Source organism: Helianthus annuus, chromosome 2 (assembly GCF_002127325.2).
Source record: "Helianthus annuus cultivar XRQ/B chromosome 2, HanXRQr2.0-SUNRISE, whole genome shotgun sequence".
Lineage (NCBI taxonomy): Eukaryota > Viridiplantae > Streptophyta > Magnoliopsida > Asterales > Asteraceae > Helianthus > Helianthus annuus.
The window spans coordinates 33324648-33346628 of record NC_035434.2 but is presented as its reverse complement, the minus strand read 5'-3'; the positions used below and the strand labels follow the sequence as shown (position 1 = coordinate 33346628).

Sequence of the window (21981 nt, the reverse complement as noted above, 5' to 3'; positions counted from 1 at the left end):
GGCAGTTTACGGGGCATATTTTGATGACGTGGCAGCTGATGTGGCAGGTGACGTGGCAAGCCACATCAGCAATTTTTTAACCTAGTTAGTGTTTTTTTAACTGGGAGTATTTTACAAACAAAAGTGAATAGTTCGGATTATTATTGGTGATTAAATGAGTTGGGATTATTATTGGCTAATAACAGTGAGTTGAGATTATTTAAATCCAATTTGCCTAAAAAAAGATTTTTATTTAAAAAAATAATTCACCCTATCTATATAAAAACCTTAACATTTTCACCTCACTCTCTTCTACTCAACTCCTTCTCAACCTTCATTTTTATAAAATCTCTTGACTTTTTATAAAAAAATGCCTTCCCACAACCGCAATTTTGATCCGACAACCCCTATGGTTTCAGTGAACTACCGAACACCACTTCACCTCAAGGGTCTCAACCGAATCAGCAACGTTTTACCGATCCGAACATATTAGCGTACGGTCAACTTCTAGCGAACCTACCTTTTATGTTTCCACAACAACCGTTGACTCCTCTATCCAAACTCCACCTATACCCGAATCCGTAACGTAAACCCCACTTTGGCCAGTATCCAATAAGAAATCCACGTGTTCAACAACATCCAACAAGAAAAGAAACACTCAAAAAATAAAGGCTTTAGCCATTACGAAGAAAAGCAAAAGCGAACGGATATGAAAATACTCGCAACGAAGATCGATCACCTTGAAGGCGAAGAGCGGGAAACGTACATGAAACTAAAAAAAGAAATCATGGATATATATCGTACCTAGTTTCGGTTATTTTAGATTATGTTTTTATGTTTCGTTTTTTAAGTTTAAATTACGTAATTTTGTTTTTTATCTAATATTGATAATTATTATACTAGTAATAATTAGGGCTGTAAACGAACCAAACGTTCGGCGAACAATTTGTGAACCGTTTGGCGGGAAGTTCGTTTGTGTTCGTGTCACACCCTGACTTTTGCGGAAGCGTGATTGTTGGTGTGACTTCTTAATACCATTGCATACGATCATAACAACACTATATGATAAAACCAGTAGATGTACATCCATTAATTTAAGTTTAAAAGTAGTACAACATAATTGTCTGAAATGACGAGACCAAATTCAAGTTACAAACCATAACATGTTTTAAGAAGTTCAAAAAGACTCGACAAAAGATTTTAAAACAACCCCGAGTTTAGGACCACGTATCTCGTCCAGGATTAAGATACGCCTCCTAAGCCCTAATGACTTGGATGACATCTTTATTCACAACGCAGCTTAAAAACTCCAACGCCCGCCAGATCCATTTACTAATTCCCTGAAATACATGTAGTTTGAAAAATCAACAAAAGTTGAGCGAGTTCATGTGTAAGTAAGTATGTATAAACCTTTGTAAAAATGTCTGTATGTATGAAAATCCCTGGTATGTAGCAATAAGGAAAAACCATCATTGGGTTGCAAAGCCAATGATAAGTGTGAAGTGATGCAGGAAGACTCAACCCTAGCGGATTTGTGCGTCGGGCACTTAGTCATCTCATGGTCCACTCAGCGGACTCAGGAGTGGGGCTCGCTACACCCGAATAGATCTATCACTAATGTCCCTCGGTCCTACAACGAGGATTAATGGCCTTAAGTGTCATGCCCACCACTCACATGTTCGCGTAATAAAAACCCTCCTTAAGCTAACCATACCATATAAATAAATGTCTGTAAATGTCTGTAACATGTATTTCACCCCCGAGGTGTAAAACTGAAAATAGTTAAGAGAAAAGGGGGACATGAACTCACAATATTGCGTCTTCGGTACTCGTAACCCAAATCTCCTCAGCGAACACGACTACCTACAATGGTCTAACGTCTATTAGACGAACGGGTCGTGTCTTGTGTTAGTATTTATGTCTTTGGGTTACGCTTCTTATATTATTTCGTGTGATAATTATTTGTCAAAATAATTAGTATTTCAACTTAATCATATGTCGTGTTGGAATATTTGTTTGTTCCATATTCTAGTATCAATACTTCTAAAGTATCTTATATACGCATTTCCTTCCCAAGGATGGGATGCCGGAAATATATATTTAACCATATTCATGTATGAAACCAACCTCCGATAATTCGTATTTTGTGATAAATATTATGACGAGTTTTATCTTTGAAAAACTTAGTCGAAAATATACTAGTAAGCTCTTGTCTAGAAAATATTTACTAAGTGTTAGGATTTTCGGAAAATTTCGCCATAGTCTCCTTTGTAAACGGAGGTGTCCATGCTTAATTAGCATATCATTTTCTTTTACATAAGTCCAATAGTTCATTTTCGATAACCAAACCGATATATCGACAAACAAAAAGTTGCATACTTCATTTCAGCTTTATAACTCAAAACCGGACTGTTTTCGAGGATTTTTATAAAATAGTTACCCTTTTCTAAAAATCACCAAATTTTTACAGAATATGAAATATGTTCCAAAATTTATTGTGTAAAAATATCAAAGTCTAATTCGTTGCCCATATTTTATAGAAAATCATTTTCTTGACTGCAATCAGATTTGTTACCTTCTGATCACAGTTTACGGAAATATTCGCTAAAAATCAACCGTAAGTCCGATTGACGAAATTCCAGTTGGAGGGTCGTCCTGACAACGGTGTCCATCTTCTGTAAAAATTTCTTGGGTTGATCTTATTCAGGTTTTAAGTTGTGACTACGAAAATGTCATACTTTTTCTGAAACAAAAATGCAGCTTGAGCTGCTGTCCAAAAATAACCCTTTAAAAATAGTAAACGATCTCGAAAAATTATGATTCCAGTGCCATTTGTTTGCTTATTCCAAAATACTCATTTTAGGCTTTAGAAAATCCACTTTTCGACTTAAAATGATCCCGTTACAGCCTGTTGAAGTTGGCTGGAAATCCAACTCAGCAAGCTGTTTGAGTTTTTGTGTGTGCAAAACAATCAACAATCGAACAAGAATCGAAGTGAGACATGAGTATGGAGGGACTTACTACTAGCACAAGGCTAGGGTTGTAATCTTAGGATGAGATGACAAGAAATGATGGTGAGAAAAGCCTTGAACAAAGCTTCTTGAGAGCACTTCAACTTCTTGCTTCTATGGAGGGCCTTGGAGCTTGGAATAGGGTTTACTAGTGAAAGAGATGAAGTTGTGAAGGTAGGAGATGATGAATTTCAGTTATGGTGAGAGGGGAAGGGGGTATGAACCGATTTTTAGAGAGAGGAGAGAGGAGATTGGGTGTAATCTTTGTAATGATGATCATCTCCTTGAAAACATGCACTTCTAGATTATAGGGTAATCATACCCAAACTCTTGGCCAATAGAACCAAGATCATCTTTTCACACAATCTAAACAAATATTTTCTAATGATGATGGCAGATTTTTCGGTTGGGGGGGGGGGGGTTAAAATGTAAATTTTTGGTAACTATTAAGTAATAAGTTAGAAGGTTAAGGGTATTTTCAAGTATAGTGGGTGTATGTCATGTTTACATGATATATGGGGAATTTTGTGACCATAAATAATTTAAAATGATAAAATAATATTTCTGACAATATTTTCGTGTCTCGGGTAATGTCTGGTTGTTCGGTTTCGCATCGTTCCGTTAAAGCGTTTAATTGACCCGTAAAGCGTCTTTTGTGCATCTTTTTGTAACGAATTTAATTCCAATACTTAGGAAAGTGTCCAGGACCATTTATTCAATACTCTGAATAATATGAGGGTGTGTTAAAAACTGAATTGTTATTAAAAATGTGGAATTCTGTAATTAAATTGCGTTTTAGGCACTTTCCGGCACTCAAACTATCACCTAGTGACATAGTCTTATGGTCCTCGCTTCCCTACACTCCATACTGGTGTAGTGTTTTATCCCTGGCCCATACTGGCCTAAAAATAGTATCTGTCTAAGTGTTGGCATTGTCAGCATGTGTCTGAGTTATTCGTTCACTGTACTAACTGTGCTTTGTGCATCAGGTTTGTCACTAAAAGTCTGTATGAAATAATTGAAGTGACTGTATGTAAGAATGTACATGTATGTATATAACATAAATCAGTAAGCAGTTTAAAGCGTCAGATGTAATCAAGCACAGTCATTAAGCTCGTAATTAAAATTAATTAATCGTACGGATGCATGCAAAATTGACGGTTGTCACATTCTCCCCCCGTTAAGAAAATTTCGTCCTCGAAATTTGTACTCCCTTAACTGCTTAGGGTTTCATTATGTATGTATGCATGTGAATAGCACCGAGGTAGATAATCACCAAATCGAATCAAACCCTATTCACATCAAGTGAGTCCAAGAATATATAATATCACGAATAAAAAGGTATGTGCTTTTAGCATTTGGTGTCGAAGGTACAAGGCGTATCGACGCATAGTCTAGTGTAATCCAGTTAACAGGGGTTCCACAAAAGAGGAGTTTTGTCCGATAGGATTCTCAAATGATTGGTCGTAGTATGCAAATTTTCACAAACCATAGCATCCGCTATATGAACTCAAAATCAATAACTTGGAGATGAAAATGACCTGTCAACTTTCAAATAAATAAATGGTAAGGATTTATGTGTTGACATTCTCGAATTGCGAATATACACTGAATGAAATACAAGTGAATCTGGTGTATCATTGTCTTGATTCGTAGTTGCATCAGGAATGTTTAAATGACTTAGTTCAAACAAAAGTATATGTAGTTTTGTGTAAAACGATCGACCATGATTAACACAAGCTGCAAATTTGCAATGACACCACAAGGTGTCGAAATGACAAGAAATAATAATGGTGCTGAACAAGTTCACCGTGTCCGAAATCAAAAGAAAGTATACAAAGACAACCCGAAGGTTTGATTTACACAATGTCGTAAAGTTGCCAGTTGAACAAAGAATATCAAAGAGCCACTGTTTTTGATCGAAGGTGAAAAAGTATTAAGCACCGCAAGGTATTCGATTGACGGTAAAAGTATCGTTAGGAGGTACATTGGGCTTATGAAATGAATCTATGTACCATTGCCTTAACACCAATCGTGTTGAGACTGCTTTAATCATGATAAACAAAACGGATTTAGTGCAAGTCAATAAATAATCAAATCCGTGTATGAGGTGTGTAACGAACTTAGCGCAGGCTTCAATTCTGTGGAAGTATCACCGCAAGGTATCGAAATCAACAAGTGATTTAGTGGAGTCGTAGGCCAATCGAGTCCACTATGTCTCGAAACAAAAGAACCTTTGCAAGAATATTTGAATGTGATGTTCCCAATACACCACATGGCGTCTCAAATCAAAATATGTGAAATGGATAAGTTCAAGCAATTGAACTTGGTTCTGGCGTAATTTGACAATAAACGTATGTATTAATAAGGGAAATCTCAGCATGGTTACAAAAATAAACCATGAATGTATCTTGAAACAAAAGAAGTTTTCGAGAAAGTGTATTGACTTGATAGCAAAGAGTCAACCGTTACAATAATGTAGGCCATTCGAATCACAAACTAGTAGTTAGATTTAGCAACATAATATTTGAACTTTAATGAAACGTTTGAAGTGAAATCGCATGTGTAGCAGATGGTGCACGCGTAACATATGAGTTTTTTTTTTTTTTTCAAGTAATGAAACAATGAGTGTTTGCTAAAATGAAGAAATGACCAAGTATTCGAAGCAGATGCGGGTTTGCTCTCAGCGAAGAAAATCAAAGCGATGCAACTACTTTAAGGGGAGTAGAGATGCAAACATCTACTCGGCTAGAAGCAAAAGTGAGAAAAGCCTTGAACAAAGCTTCTTGAGAGCACTTCAACTTCTTGCTTCTATGGAGGGCCTTGGAGCTTGGAATAGGGTTTACTAGTGAAAGAGATGAAGTTGTGAAGGTAGGAGATGATGAATTTCAGTTATGGTGAGAGGGGAAGGGGGTATGAACCGATTTTTAGAGAGAGGAGAGAGGAGATTGGGTGTAATCTTTGTAATGATGATCATCTCCTTGAAAACATGCACTTCTAGATTATAGGGTAATCATACCCAAACTCTTGGCCAATAGAACCAAGATCATCTTTTCACACAATCTAAACAAATATTTTCTAATGATGATGGCAGATTTTTCGGTTGGGGGGGGGGTTAAAATGTAAATTTTTGGTAACTATTAAGTAATAAGTTAGAAGGTTAAGGGTATTTTCAAGTATAGTGGGTGTATGTCATGTTTACATGATATATGGGGAATTTTGTGACCATAAATAATTTAAAATGATAAAATAATATTTCTGACAATATTTTCGTGTCTCGGGTAATGTCTGGTTGTTCGGTTTCGCATCGTTCCGTTAAAGCGTTTAATTGACCCGTAAAGCGTCTTTTGTGCATCTTTTTGTAACGAATTTAATTCCAATACTTAGGAAAGTGTCCAGGACCATTTATTCAATACTCTGAATAATATGAGGGTGTGTTAAAAACTGAATTGTTATTAAAAATGTGGAATTCTGTAATTAAATTGCGTTTTAGGCACTTTCCGGCACTCAAACTATCACCTAGTGACATAGTCTTATGGTCCTCGCTTCCCTACACTCCATACTGGTGTAGTGTTTTATCCCTGGCCCATACTGGCCTAAAAATAGTATCTGTCTAAGTGTTGGCATTGTCAGCATGTGTCTGAGTTATTCGCTCACTGTACTAACTGTGCTTTGTGCATCAGGTTTGTCACTAAAAGTCTGTATGAAATAATTGAAGTGACTGTATGTAAGAATGTACATGTATGTATATAACATAAATCAGTAAGCAGTTTAAAGCGTCAGATGTAATCAAGCACAGTCATTAAGCTCGTAATTAAAATTAATTAATTGTACGGATGCATGAAAAATTGACGGTTGTCACAGTTCGTTTGTTTATTAAACAAACGAACACGAACAAGAAATTTTGTTCGTTTAGTTAAACGAACATACATGAACAGAGGTCGCGTTCGTTCGTTTATGTTCGTGAATGTTCGGTAACGTGTTCGTTTGTGTTCGATAGATCATTAGTATTTTAGTTTTTATATTTATTTAAATACTTCAAAATTCCGACAAATTAAATATTTAATAAGTGTCAGTGTATTATATATTTTGTTCATCAACAATTATTTGTGTTTGTTTGTTTCCATTTGTGTTCATGAACATTAGTTTGTGCTCATTTGTGTTCGTCAACGTTTGTTTTTGTTAGTTGCCTAAAATTAACAAACAAACACAAATGAACACGAACAAGTTCATTTCCTTAACAAACGAACACGAACATAAAATCTCGTTCGATAAGTGTTCATGAACGGTTCGCGAACACATATATTTTCTAACAAACGAACACGAACAACGTCTTGTTCGTGTTCGCTCGGTTCGTTTGCAGCCCTAGTAATAATGCTATTTTTATAAAAATTAATAGATAATATATAGTTACTAAATAAAAATAATAATAAAAATATGTGCCACGTGTCGAATAACGCCCCTCTTCCACGTCCCTTCCACACCCCCTTTTTTCCATCACGCCACTATTCTAATGTGTACTGACGTGACGTTCACATGCCAAATAACACTCATTCTTCAAGTCCCTCCATACCGTGTGGTCTTAACATGAGTATGAATTTACAACTTTGTTCATCTAAAATGTATTATATAGTAGTATAGATATAGAAAAATGAAATGAATATATGTACTTCTTTTCTACAAAATTAAATTGCTATCCATTTTTATTAGGAAAATTGGTATTTAATAAATCGACCTTTAACCAGTTGGTAAATAATAATCCAACCTACAGAATTGGTATATAATAATCCTACCTATCAACCTGTTGGTACTCAATAAACTTCCGTTAATTTTTTTTAACTGAAGTTAGTTTTTAAGTTTTATTTATTACAAAACAGTCCCTATAGTTGTAATTTATTAGTTTTAACTATTTTATAAACCTCAAATAGAGGAAAAGGAGGATTTTCGAGTGGTTTTTTTGTTTCATAAAATAGTTAAAACTAGTAAATTACAACTACAGGGATTGTTTCTGTAATAAATAAAACTTAAAAACTAACTTCAGTTAAAAAAAAATTAACGGAAGTTCATTGAGTACCAACATGTTGATAGGTAGGATTATTATATACCAATTCTGTAGGTTGGATTATTATTTACCAACTAGTTAAAAGTTAGTTTATTAAATACCAATTTTCCTTTTTATTAATATTTGAAGTTGTTATTTTTGAAAGTTTCTTATACCTTTACATCTTAAGTTTAAAAAATTATATAATGCAAAAGAAAATAAAAATGAAAAGTCATGCCTTAAGTCAAGTCTCGTAGTCGTCGGCTACCGTCATCGTCCCTATCGAAGACTACCAGCCCCTTCACCCCCACTTCGTCTTATTCTCTTAACTATAATTTGTCCTATTGTTCTATATTTATTTGATAACTGTTGTTTATAGTTTGTCCTATTGGTTCTATGTTTCCGGTGATTGATCTAGCAGTGACAAATTATTACATGACTTCTTAAACGTTGTGACTTGATACGAAGTTAAACCGTTAGTGTTTGGAGTAAACAGGCACATGTGACAAATATGTTGACACGTTAATGACATGATTAAAAATGTGTTTAAAGGGTTTAACCCACTTAACTAACTCAGGACACCCATAAAACATTTTAGTTATCATGTTATATAGAAAGTTGACAAGACATTAATAACTTTTATTTTATCGTGATAATTGTGTCTTATTGTTTGTTAACCACATTTAATGGATCACATGGTGTTAAACGAGACGATTGGTGTCGTTCGTGTTATATAATTGATTAACTTATAATGTTAAATGTGTCGTGGCATGTAACCCGCGTACTTATTAAACATGTATGTGTTAATTTTAAGATAATGACACATTTAATGTGTCATGTCCGTGTTGACTAATCATGTTAAATGCGTCGAGTATGGCCCGTTTTACACAACACAATACGTTTTGCATTGATGAGTGAAATTGCCAAGTAGATTTTATATGATACCTATGAGTCTTCTCTGATCAAAATCTTTATCTTCAACTTGTGGTTTATGGTTTAGGAGCAATTTTTGGCATGATTGTGTTTGCATTCTACAGGAGTTGAAATAATTTAATGTAGTGTTCTATCTTCTTCATAATCGAATTCATTGCTCGATTAAGGAGGAGGTTTAGGAGGCTCGGAAGAACACTCACTTTATCAAGTTTTAAATCCCTTCTAAAAACCAAGGGTTTATCATCTTAATTCTTCCAATTAATGCCTCCTTTATGGTTGATCCGAGAAAAATTATTGTCGTTGGAGAAGATGACCTAATTGAAGAGTTGTTGAAATGAGTGTAATAAGCAGTTATATAATCGTTTTCTTTACCACACTTAAAGCAAAACATACAAGTTTATTAGAGTATCCATAATGGTGATGTGCGTTCAAATTTTTCTCTTTCTAGTCAAGTCACACACTTAAAAAACACCATGTCTTCTCTTTCCTCTCTCCTCATTCCATCTCACGTAACTCGCTTATAAAAGTCGTACACTAGAACCACCCAACACCATGTTTCCCCCGCATGACCAAACAAGCGCCTAAAAACACCACCATTATGCATGGGTTTATGCAATCCTCAGAGTTCTCTACGTATTCTTGGTTTGTATATATAAACAACCATATATATATATATATGTGTAATTTAAATTAAGGATAAAATATTTTTATACTATATATAAAAAAACGATGAGATATGGACAATTATATTAATATACTAGCGGGAGAACTCGCGCTTTGCGACGAGGGACTTCATGATTCTCAACAAAAGTAAAATAAGAACATAGATAGAAAATACACTTCTCAACGAATACATAACAAACACACTGGATAGCGTTTTTATTTTGTTAAAAGCATTTCTCAATTTAAACTTTATATAGAACAAATACAAAACGCAACACGTGCTTTGCGTTGCTTTTTATTTTGTTAAAATCAAATTTACCCCGTCCTGGAATACCACTCCTAATCCGGTGGTAGATTTTTTTCACCTAAAACCCTTATATTAATAGTTAAAAGACACCTTAAGCCATCTTGATTTAATTTATGTTTACTTAGATCTTTATATTAATAGGTAGAATCCAAATTAACCTTTCTTGTTTGTTTTTAAAAAAAAAATCAACCTAAACTTATAAAATCAAACTTAATTCATATTATTTTGTTATAATTATAAGTATTATTATTTATTTGTTTGTTTATTATTTGATGTTGTTTTACGTTTTTTAATTAATTAAAATATTTTAAATATATAAGCTTATATTCGATTAAAATAATTTTGTTTTGGGGAAATCTGGGACAACACCATGTCGAGAGTTTGTTCAATTTCTAGTAGTTTACAACCGATCCACTTTCAAATGAGTTTCTTCCAAGCGCGATTCAAACAATTTGCTCTTAAGCAACACTATTTTTGTTTTAAATTAATATTCAAATTGAAAATTTCTTTACAATAATCATTTTAAAGTTGTGCAAAGAGATATTATAACAACCGTATTTCTTATTAAAAAGTGTTTCACCACAAGTCTTGTTTCGTTCTCAATAAATTAAAGTTTTTTATTTTGCTAACAAAATCATTTATACAGTTCTCAGTGAAAACCTAACATTCACGTTGCGTAACGTTTTTATTTTGTTAAAAGCACTTCTCAATGAAAACGTTATATAAGAAAAAGCAAAACGTAACACACGTTTTTCATATCTTTTTATTTTGTTAAAAATAAAATTTACCCTGTTCGGGAACACCACCCCTTAGCCCAGGGTGGATTTTTTCACATACGCCATATATTTATTGTTAAAATACAAATTTACCCTGTTCAGTTGGTAGAGCACGTGGCTTTTAACCACGTGGTCGTGGGTTCGAGTCCCACGGATGGCGCCAATGATGAAACACCGATTAACACAAGGTTTATCGATGGGGTTATTTTGTCTGTGGGGTTCAACCTCTTTTCTCGCTCGCAACAATGGCTGGAGATCTGCAAAACAGTAAACACCGTTAGTCTCGTTAAGAGGGGGAGAAGGGGGGTTTCCCTCTTAACCAGGCTCCGGCGTGAGAATAAGTACTGTTCTGAGAGAAATAAACAGTGTGTGTATAGAGTGAGTATGGAGAGTAAAAAAGATCCTAAACCTGAATGATGAAGGGTCCTATTTATAGCCGGAGGGTGAAGAAGGAAGGAGCAGCTGTGCCAGCTGTGGGCGCATGCCAGCTGTCCGACCAAGGGGAATATCCTCTTGGTCTGCTCTGTCACGGCAGGTGTAGTGGTACACGTGGCGTCGTTACATTTGTCCACGCTGGATACCTCGTACTGGCGTCGTCAGTCCTGCTCCCTGATTTGTCGCAGGCCTATGTGGCGTTCTGCGTATGGTTACACGTGTTGTCCTTTATGTCGGATAGAGCATCTTTGGTGCCAGCTGCGAGTCTTCCAGAAGCTTCTAGAAGCTTCTGGATTGCTACGCTGATGTGGACGCCTTGTATGCTCAAAAGTGGTGTGGTCCCTGCCATGTAGGCAGGGAATTGGGACCATACCTCTTCACTTGGTTTGTTTTCTTTTCACTTAAGCATTTATATCAATATGTAAAATACAAATTAAACCCTTTTGTTTGTTTTAGAAAAACTGACACTAAAGTTATAGAATAAACTCAATGGAGGACAAAGAGATCTTCTTATAAGTATAACTATAATTATTGATTGGGATTTATTATTTTAAAATACCACATTTCACCTCTTAATTTATTTATTATTTGATTTTATTTCAGTTTTTTTATAATTAATTAAAAAAATGTTTACATGCTATAAATGAGTTAAATTTATAAAGTTTACATACTATAAATAAGGATCAAATAGGTAGAAATCATGCCAATGACCTTGTAGTCTAGTGGTGGAAAGTGCTTGAGTTCTTGAAAGAGGCTCAGGTTCGATCCCCACCCACTGCAAGTGAGGTGGTAAGGTTTACCCACCTTGGTAGGGTTTCTGACCGGGGTCACGGGTTCGAGCCTGGCAGTCGAGATTAAGTTTCCACGAGGTGCGAGGAAGGGCTCTGCACTGCACTCCCCCTCATTCGAACCCGAGTAGCTGTGCTTCCGATAAAAAGGGTTGAAGCGCAGTCGCTAGTGGGTTTCCAATCGATCTACACCTTCCAAAAAAAATAGGTAGAAATCATTTTATTGCATTGACAAATTGTATGTTACACAAAAAGATATGTCAAGTGTCTTAAACTTTTTATGAAATTACGATGGAGAACAAAGAGATCTTCTATATAGTAATATAGATAACAATATTTCTAGATCCACTATAATGTTTTAAATAATATATGTTTTTAACCAATTTAGCTTTAATTACACGTGTTTCCTTAACTTTTTTGAAAAATAAAGCCAAATACGTAGGTGTGTTTAATTATTTTTTTCTTGATGTTACATGATAAATCTAAAACCGTGTTATGGATCGAGAACCAAATATTAGTGTTTGATTCGATTCAAAGATGGAAGTTTGAGATAGATATAACAAATTCGGTATATAAATGTGATACGAACAATATTCAACACAGAATGTTATCCATACCGAAAAAGTTTACTTCATTAAGAATTAAGGACCGAGAGAAATCAAGTATGATTTCTCCTCTCAAAAACTTATTCTGGTTCAATCGTACAACACACATATAAATAGGCCATTCTAGTCGATTGTGAGCTTCAATCGACTGAGCCTTCATTTACTTGACATGTTCAAGCGAATGACTCGTTCGATTGAACTGTTTTAAACGAATGGTCTATATTTTTTACCATAACACAAAAACAAATACATATTCAATACAAACTCGATTTAGCCTATTCGTACAGTTTCAGACACACAAATATGCATCAACAAATTCCCCTTTGGACGTTGTTGTCGAATGTGTTGTGGTGAATATACTACAACTTTAGTCATGTATATGTTGATGTCATCCCACATGCATCAACGGATTTCCCTCTTGAGTGATGCTTCTGGTTTGCAGAAACTTTGACTCGAGTTTTTGTTGCAAAACCAAATCCTTGAAACTTCTGTATCAGACTTCCCCCTTAAAGTACGCATATCCGATTAGCCAGAAACTCGAGCTTAATTGACTACTGTCACCTCCTATGGGGCTAGTTTTATGTCAACAATCATTTCTACTAATCGGCAAATGATAAAGGCTCGGTCTTTCAACTGTCTGCAACAAGTCTCAGTTTTGTCTCAAAACCTCCAACATAATCAAAATTCATCTGCACGATAATGACACGATCCTCTGGTTGGCTATACTGCAATCAAATGAGAATTAATAAACTTGAAACCAGGCATTGTAGCTTCTCCATCTCAACATTAGCCACATCCATATTCGGTTTAATGCAACTCCATTACTTCAATCATCTAATCTTTAAAACCCAACCTACAATTGATAAAAACTTCAAACTCTACACTGATCGACATCAAATAAGTCAATGGCCACAAAAACCTGAAAACTAGTTTTTCGTAACTGAAATATCAACTCATTGATAATGGAAGTCTTTCGAAAGCCTTTGAGTCGTAATTGAATTTGCATTACTCTATCTTCATGAAACTCTTTCGAACAATAGGACTCGTAATTAAAATCACATCACTCAGAACTTCAAATTCTTGTCAGTGTAAGCAGTGATCCCGACACTATGCAAACATTCATTGGATCTGTCAACTCACCCAAATATTGTCGCAATATCACCTGAATTTCCAATAATTAATCAATTTTTGAAATATTTATTCCCTCTCATCCTTGGTAAATTCATGGCCTTTCAAACTCGAACTGCAACGGAAAATTTGACATTTAAGCTTCAAAGGCTGAAAATTTGTCGCTTTAGCCCAAATGTGGAAAATTTCACGTTTAAGCTTCAAATATTTAAAATTTGCCCCTTTGGCCCATAACAGTCACATCACCAAATTTGACGTTCGCTCCAATAACCGTGACTACCCCACCATCTTCAAGACCTTGTATTTTCATCATCCCAAACTGATCACCGATTAACCCAACACGTTCCGAACACCCGTATCTGACGCGAAAAACCAAACGCACAAACATGCTCCTAAAATTTTTGAGAATCATCCTCCCAAAATTTGTTTCAGGAAGATGATTGCGTCTTGTTCACCACATAATAAAACACCTCGAAACAAATCAACAGAACTTAACAAAATCTCTCTCAATCAGTTGACCCTGAAACGGATGTCTCATTCGTTTGCCCTTTTCAATCAAATGGCAGTTTATTCAGCCGAATGGATTAAATGTTTGACCCTTTTAGATAAACAAAACTCAGATAAATGGGTCTCATTTGGTTGATTGGCAGTTACAAAATCTTTCGTTCCACTGAACAGAAACCCAACTTTGTTCTTCACTTTTTCGATCAAAAAAACTTCAAATCTTCAAATTAGATGATGAAAACACTTAAAAAAGATGCGAACATCAAAACCTAGCAATCCTTTAGCTTCAATTTGAATCAAAACACAGTTTTGATCTTTAATTTGACAAAATACAACTCACGCCATGTTTTAACCTCTTAAGCATGAAAAACTTAAAATTCGAACACTAATTTAGAGCCTAGGTGACCTAATTGATGGTTAGAACGATTAGGTCGGTATCGTAGCTTTGATACCAACTCTAAAAAAGTGTTACGGATTAAGAACCTAAGATTATTGTTGGATTCGGTTCAAAGGCGGAAGTTTGAGATGAATATAACAAATTCGGTAGAGAAACGAGATACGAACAATTCAACACAGATTGTCATACATACCGAAAAAGTTTATATCATCAAGAACAAAGAGAAGTATCTATCAAGACGACTAGAAGTCCACTCCAAATTCTTAGAATGGCACACATATACATAGGTCATTCCAGTCGATTGGGAGCTTCAATCAACTAAGCCTTCATTCGCTTGACATGTTCAAGCGAATAAATCATTCAATTAAACTGTTTTAAATGAATGATCCATTCATTTGACCATAACACAAATGCGAATACCAGTAAAAAAAACCAGCCTGATACTAGTCAAAATCAATATCCCGCCACATCGAGCGGGTAACTTCTACTAGCTTATTTTTTGTTCTTTTTAAAAAATATCTGACTTCAAAAACTAAATATCTATCAAGACGACTAGAAGTCCACTCCAAATTAATTCTTACAAGACCGATTAGCCCAAAAAAGATTGGTTTTTGCATATCGATCAAAGAACAAACACTGCTCATCAGTCACCACAACCATCACCACTCGATGTTCCGATCAAATTGAGCAAACCCTAACGTAACAAAATGCAAAACTCCGACGCTGCTATTACAGACGACGACGATGCATCCGCCACAATCTCCGACGACGGTGCCGCCACCATGGACACGGATACCGACGCCGGAAGCAAAAACGACGCCGTTGAGTCTCTACCTCCGTTCCTTCAAGGAGATAAAGTTTTGGCCTATCATAGCCGTCGTATCTACGAAGCTAAGGTTCCGTTACGTTTTCCGATCGATCGTATTATTTATAAGCGTTTGTTTTACGCTAATTTTGTTGTTTTGATCGTATTATCTCTGATCGTGATGTGTATTAGCTGTAGCGTATGTTTAATAGTAGTGATTTGAGTAAATTATTATGAAAATTAGGTTTTCATTAGGTTGTTTTTATTGTGATTGAACCTCTGTTACTACAGATAATATAATTATGAAATTTTATGTGTATGAATAAGGTTTAGGATGCACATCAGTTTTGAAATTGTTTTATTATATAAATTTTAGGCATATGCATCAGTGTTGTAAAAAATCTACTTATGAGTCAATAGTAGTTAGTGAAATATACTATTTGAGCTGAAGAATTACGTGTTCTGGTACATCTAATCGTAGTAGCGTATGTTTAATAGTAAGTAACCGGAGAAAATTATTATGATTGGTGCAATTTGTGAGGTTTCGAAAATGTTTAGTTAGGAGCTACACGAATAGTGATATTTAATCTTTTCTGTAGAAAGGTTAAACCAAGGTTTAAAAGAACGGAAACAAGTTTCGAGGCGTTTTCCCTTCGCCTCATGAGGCGTAAGCCTTGAGGCGAAACGAGGCGGTATTAATAAATAAATATAAAAATTATATATATTATAAAAAATAATAATACTAACTAATTTCATCATCAGATTCATCAAAATCATCAAAAACACACTTAAAAAACACATGAAATGCTTGAAATTGACACAAAAAGTCAAAAGACATCAAAAACAACTATCAAAATCCTCTGAGGCGCATATACATTAAAAACACCATGAGGCGCGCCTCAGACTCGTTTTTTGGCCGTTTCGCCTCGAGGCGCACGCCTCAAACGTTTTTCAAAACCATGGGTTAAACAAAACTATATGCTACTTTTAAAATTTAGCAATTGGTGGCTCAAATAATACGGATAATATAAAAGACTCTGCATCAAACATTATAACATGTGATACACATACGCAGTTGTTTGTATGCAGGTCTCATTGTGTATAAGAATTTCGTGTGCGTTTTTTTATTAGGATTGTTGTCTTCTTTTCCCTTTGTATTCCTATGGATTCTGCACTGTTATAGTATAACATAAAAAACAATAATATGTATGAAGTGTTGATCTTGGCTAGCAATGATGCTGATTGACCATAAAAGCACATTTGGATACCAAAGATTATATGTTATCTCTTTGTCTCTTATAAAAACTTTGCTTTACATGAAAGCTTAAAGGGGACAAATTGTCATAAGAATGTACGGTAGTTAGTGAAATGTTGGATTATAATATAATTTGGGATTTAGCTGATTGCATAAAACATTACACCTCCTCTGTCTGAAATCCCTATTTATGCTTTCAATGTGCATTATAGTTAAATCCACATTTTATGCTTAACATCTTTTGGGCTGCATCTCAATCTAACAGGTGTTAGAAGTTGATCCGACAAAGGAGCGCTTTTTTGTTCATTATCAAGTAAGTATTATCAATCAAAGAATTGATTTTAACTTTTTTTCATGTATCACATAACATTTTTGTTTTTGTTTTTGCAGGGTTGGAACAAAAAGTGAGTACATTTTTTTATATTTTTGTGGGCTTTTTTGTAGTTCATACACGATTATTAATAGTTTTTATTTATGGTTTGGTAGCTGGGATGAATGGGTAGGCATGGATCGTCTTATGAGACACAACAAAGAGAATCTTGAGAAACAGAAAGCATTGGAGAAAGAATACCCTTTGGAAAAATCAGTGCGTGCGTTCCATTTGAAGCCCAAAAATCCCAACGGTTAGGAAAATATTTTATGAACCTATTGTAAATAACTTGCCATTGACTTTTAACATGAATGAATAATAACCAGCTTTATTATTATTACAGTGACAAGAGGCAAGAAGAGAAAAAGGTTGTTTAAGGTATTATATCTTTCTTATTTAATATAATTACCAATAAAGTGTTTTTAGTTGCTTTTGATTGTTTATTTATTTATTTATTATATTTCAGTTGTTTCTGCATTTTCAAGTTAACTCTAAACCCTTTTGTATGCAAGGGCACTGCATCTTATGAAAAACTCGTTGATGTCCAAATACCGTCACCATTGAAAAAGCATCTGGTCAATTATTGTGAATACGTAACTCATATGGGCAAGGTAGTCAAGTTTAAGTTCTCACAGTTATAATATTGTCATAAAATGCCATTTTCGTCCCTGAGGTTTGGCCAGTTTTGATACTTTCGTCCAAAGGTTTGTTTTTCCGCATGTGGATCCGAAAGGTTTAAAATCTTGCCATTTTCATCCGGCTCGTTAACTCCATCCATCTTTCTCCGTCAAGTCATGGTATTTTTTTCTTTTTGTTAACTTAAAGGGAAATTCGGTCTTTTTCACTTTATGTACTAGCATTTAAAATACCCCTGACCGAATTGGTTAGATCGAAATCCCCTTGAGTTAAGAAAAAAAGACGGAAATACCCCTGACTTAACTGAGAAAAAAGATGGGGTTAACGAGTCAGATGAAAATGGCAAGATTTCAAACCTTTTGGATCCAGATGTGGAAAAACAAACCTTTGGACGAAAGTCGCAAAACTGTCCGAACCTCAGGGACGAAAATGGCATTTTACTCTTATTATTAATTTTCATCCTGTATTTACGATCCTGTACTCTTTTTACAGCTTGTTAAACTTCCATGTTTTCCAAATGTGGATGAAATATTAAAGCTTTATCTGGAGCAACAGTCGAATAAGGATGGCAGGTTTCGTCTCTCTTTCCTGCATGCACTTTGCCAATTGCATGTTATTTTAAAACTTAGCAGTTTACTAATTAGTAATTATATTTTGGATGAAGTGCTTCTGTAGAAATAATAAGTGGATTACGGTGTTACTTTGATAAAGCATTGCCTGTAATGCTTCTTTATAAAGGCGAGCGTAAACAGTACGAAGAAGCAACTGCAAACGGAATTTCTCCTTCTAAAGTTTACGGAGCCGAGCATCTATTACGCCTTTTTGGTACTTATGTTTTATTTAACTGGTCAAATGGGTCGAAAGCCGCACAAATTGTATTTGTAACGCATAAAATCTCAAAAAATATTTTTAGTTAAAAACATTAAAGTAATATTGAATAAGACCATGTTTTAAATTATAGAGTAAAATGTCATTTTCGTCCTTGAGGTTTGGCCAATGTTGCGATTATCGCCCAAAGGTTTGTTTTTCCGCATCTGGATCCAAAAGGTTTGAAATCTTGCCATTTTCATCCGGCTTGTTAACTCCATCCATTTTTCTCCGTTAATTCAGGGGTATTTTCATCTTTTTTGTTAACTTAAAGGGCCATTTGGTCTTTGAATACTTGTACATTATATGCTAAATGCTTGTACATAAAGTGAAAAAGATTTAACTGCCCTTAACAAGAAAGACGAAAATACCCCTGACTTAACGGAGAAAAATGGATGAGTTAACGAGCCGAATGAAAATGGCAAGATTTCAAACCTTTTGGATCTAAATGCAGAAAAATAAACCTTTGGATGAAAGTTGCAAAACTGCCCAAACCTCAGGAACGAAAATGGCATTTTACTCTAAATTATATTTGACAAATTAATTGTGTTCAAATCATATAAAGTTCTAAGATAAAAAAAAACGTTCAGACCATCCCAACCTGACTCATACCATTTCTGACCGATTGCAGTCAAACTACCCGAAATACTATACCATGCTAACATCGAAGAGGAGACGCTGGCAGACTTGCAAAACAAGTTACAAGACTTTCTCAAGTAAGACTGCCCTTTTTCCCATAGATTTTCTCTTGTTTAATAATAATAAAAAATAATATGGTTTTTTAATTATATTTTGTTTGTTAATTATCTAAAATTCAGGTTCCTACAGAAGAAACAGAGCTTGTTCTTTGTATCAACCTATGAAACACCAATGGGTTCTTGCACAACGAGTAAATGAGCTACAAGTTATGTAAATATTAAACCAATACTCCATGCTAAGTGTTTCTTAGGTTTGTGGGTTACATTTTGTAACGGGTTTTTGGCATGGAGAGCTCCTGCAGTTATGTATAGAAAAGTCGAATATTTAAATATAAATCACGGTACGCTATTTATGGTATCTAACTTTAGGTTATGGTATGGTGGATTCTTGTTCGTTTCTGATGGCTAGGGGCTGAACCTGGTGTGTGGGGAGTTAGGGGTCGAGAGGGTCTACTCACCTGGTCGCTAGAATGCGTCGGGTTTAATAACCAATGTAAAATAATTTTGCACTCATTACACGAATGATATCTATGAAATGTTCAAGATGTACATACATTATCCGTACTGTTCCCAAATTAGTAACACGTTTAAGGATAAAAGAATCATATTGTTTGGTCTGCCGAATTCCCCTTTTGTGATGTTTGGTTAGCCGATATTCACTGAACAACTTCTCAATAGAAGTTCTTGCGGCGTTGTGGCTAAGCACTCTAATGGTTAAGTGGTGGTTCAAGATGGTCCTGTAGAAATCTCAAAATGGTTCAATCGAATCACCGCCTTCATCTTTTCTCCTACATCTACTAGTGGCAAAAATTGTTTTAGGCTAGGGATTGAGGAGCAAGGACAATGTTGATTTCTTTGTTTGCCTCGATGTGGTGGAGGAAGACTTGATAATCTCTAGGTTGATTTACTACAATCGTTGTCGAGTATGTTAGTGTGAAACTTCTGATTTTGGAGAACAATCCACACTTGTGAGGGTCGAGAGATCGGGAAAGTGAATGAAAATTATAAACGAGTTTCAAGAGTATACTCATGGGTCGCTAGTGTTGATGGCGTTTAACGGAAGGTTGTCATGTGTCCCTCCTACTCCCTCCCTCATCTTCAAAACTCGTTTAAAAAAACTAAAAAGTAGTTCACTTTTGAGTTAGAGTCGACTTAGTTTGTAAACAAACCGAGTTTGAGCTACTCATGACACGCTCATGAACAACCTTGGTCTTAGAATTTTTTTTTTAAATAAAGGAGCAAGTTTATCTTTTCACATTAATTTTAACATATTTTTTTATCAGCTAATTAGGTAAAACAGCATGGACCATAGGACTAATTATGCAATCCTACACATATTACAACTCAATAGTCAAAAACAACTGGAGAATACAACATCACACTTCGTCAAAATAACTTGAATTTATTATTAAAATAACCAAATTCACCAATAATTTATAATCATAAAATTCATTTCATCATCTCTCTGTACACTACCAAAATGAGATTGATCTTGCAACACCCCTAATTTATGAACTTCTTTGAATTAATCATAATCAGCTACCTACCTAATAACTATATTCTGTTCATACCCATACGATTAATCACCGTGTTGCTGATTGCAGATTCAGCCTGCAAACACTGCCCCTTCTTCTCCATATAATATTGCCTCACTTCATTTTTTATCATCTCATGCATCACCGCCAGCAATTCCGGGTTGAAAAACCCGGAATTTGCATCACCAGGCGGTGTCGGTGGCCGTTGTGTAATCACCCGAGTCACCCCCTCGGGTGACTTATGTTTTGGTTCTGATCCGGGTAAGGACAAGCTCAAAGAAGTCTGTAGATTGTTTAGATCAAGATGATCTGAACCGCTCAGGTCGGACCGGGTTGGGCTGCGAGGGTTAAACATTAACCCTGTGCAGCCTGTACCCGGTCCAACACTTACAGACCGCTTTAACGCGGGTTGATAATGCACCAACTCGTGCTCGTCTAGGAACGAAAAGTCATCGTTCGACATCGACGAGCACTTACGCTTAAGCGTGGAATTCCAGTGATTTTTTATAGCGTTATCTGTCCGGCCATTAAGTAGCCGAGCGATAGTCGCCCATTTATTACCAAACTGGGCGTGGGCCCGGAGGATGGTCTCATCCTCCTCTGGCGTAAACGCACGGTGCTCCACCTGCGGCGACAACTGGTTACACCACCGTAAACGGCAGGACTTACCGGATCGCCCTGGTATTGAACTGCTGATAAGAGACCAGTTTCGAGCACCGTGCGTTTGCACCAGAGTTTGTAACAAATTGTCTTCTTCTTGGCTCCATGGACCTTTGATCCGGTCCACATCCTTCTTAACCACAGCCATTAATATATTGAATTGAAAACTTCAAATATCATCAGTTGGGTTGTTTGGTGACTCAAAGGGTGAGTTTTGTTTTGAATTTGTGAGATATGATGAGTTGGGTTTTATTTATATGAGATGAAGAGGAGAAGATAAAGATAACTGAAAGGCAGTTATGATTATACAACTGGCATGGACACGTGTCGGATGGTGAGTGGGTGATGGCTGTAGACCTGCATGAAATCTGAACTATAAATAAAAATTTATGTAATCTTTTTGCCTAACTAATTCAAAGATACAGACGTACTTGATAAGAAGAAGAATAACATAATTTAAGATTTTTAAAGTAAAATTAGTGAAAAAATAATAAGACAATAGGCATTTAAATTTTATAAATTCAAATATGTTTGGTTATGAACTAATAATACCAAAACTATAAAACTGATGTTTTGATTGTTTGATAT

General features: G+C 35.4%; 2 protein-coding genes across 2 annotated transcripts; one reads left to right on the top strand and one right to left on the bottom strand.

Annotated features, from left to right (window-relative positions):
- Positions 1 to 15110: 15110 nt before the first annotated feature.
- Positions 15111 to 19593, top strand: LOC110913827 (protein MRG2). Its single transcript, XM_022158648.2, has 10 exons — positions 15111 to 15463; positions 16893 to 16940; positions 17018 to 17031; positions 17114 to 17250; positions 17341 to 17375; positions 17510 to 17608; positions 18126 to 18205; positions 18298 to 18458; positions 19132 to 19216; positions 19319 to 19593. The coding sequence occupies exons 1-10, from the start codon at positions 15275 to 15277 to the stop codon at positions 19395 to 19397; spliced, it is 927 nt and encodes a 308-aa protein (XP_022014340.1). The 5' UTR covers positions 15111 to 15274; the 3' UTR covers positions 19398 to 19593.
- Positions 19594 to 20580: 987 nt separating this feature from the next.
- On the bottom strand, positions 20581 to 21636 carry LOC110913819 (transcription factor MYB44). Its single transcript, XM_022158641.2, has one exon. It carries the CDS (start codon positions 21539 to 21541, stop codon positions 20753 to 20755), a length of 789 nt encoding a protein of 262 aa, XP_022014333.1. The 5' UTR covers positions 21542 to 21636; the 3' UTR covers positions 20581 to 20752.
- Positions 21637 to 21981: the final 345 nt, after the last annotated feature.

Excerpts from the sequence above, each read along its gene's own strand:
- LOC110913827 (XM_022158648.2), top strand. The coding sequence starts at position 15,275 with ATGCAAAACTCCGACGCTGCTATTACAGACGACGACGATGCATCCGCC. Across the intron at positions 17,376-17,509 it reads AGAGAAAAAGGTTGTTTAAG|GGCACTGCATCTTATGAAAA; the intron begins GTATTATATCTT and ends TTTGTATGCAAG. Across the intron at positions 18,459-19,131 it reads GCATCTATTACGCCTTTTTG|TCAAACTACCCGAAATACTA; the intron begins GTACTTATGTTT and ends GACCGATTGCAG.
- LOC110913819 (XM_022158641.2), bottom strand. The coding sequence starts at position 21,541 with ATGGCTGTGGTTAAGAAGGATGTGGACCGGATCAAAGGTCCATGGAGC.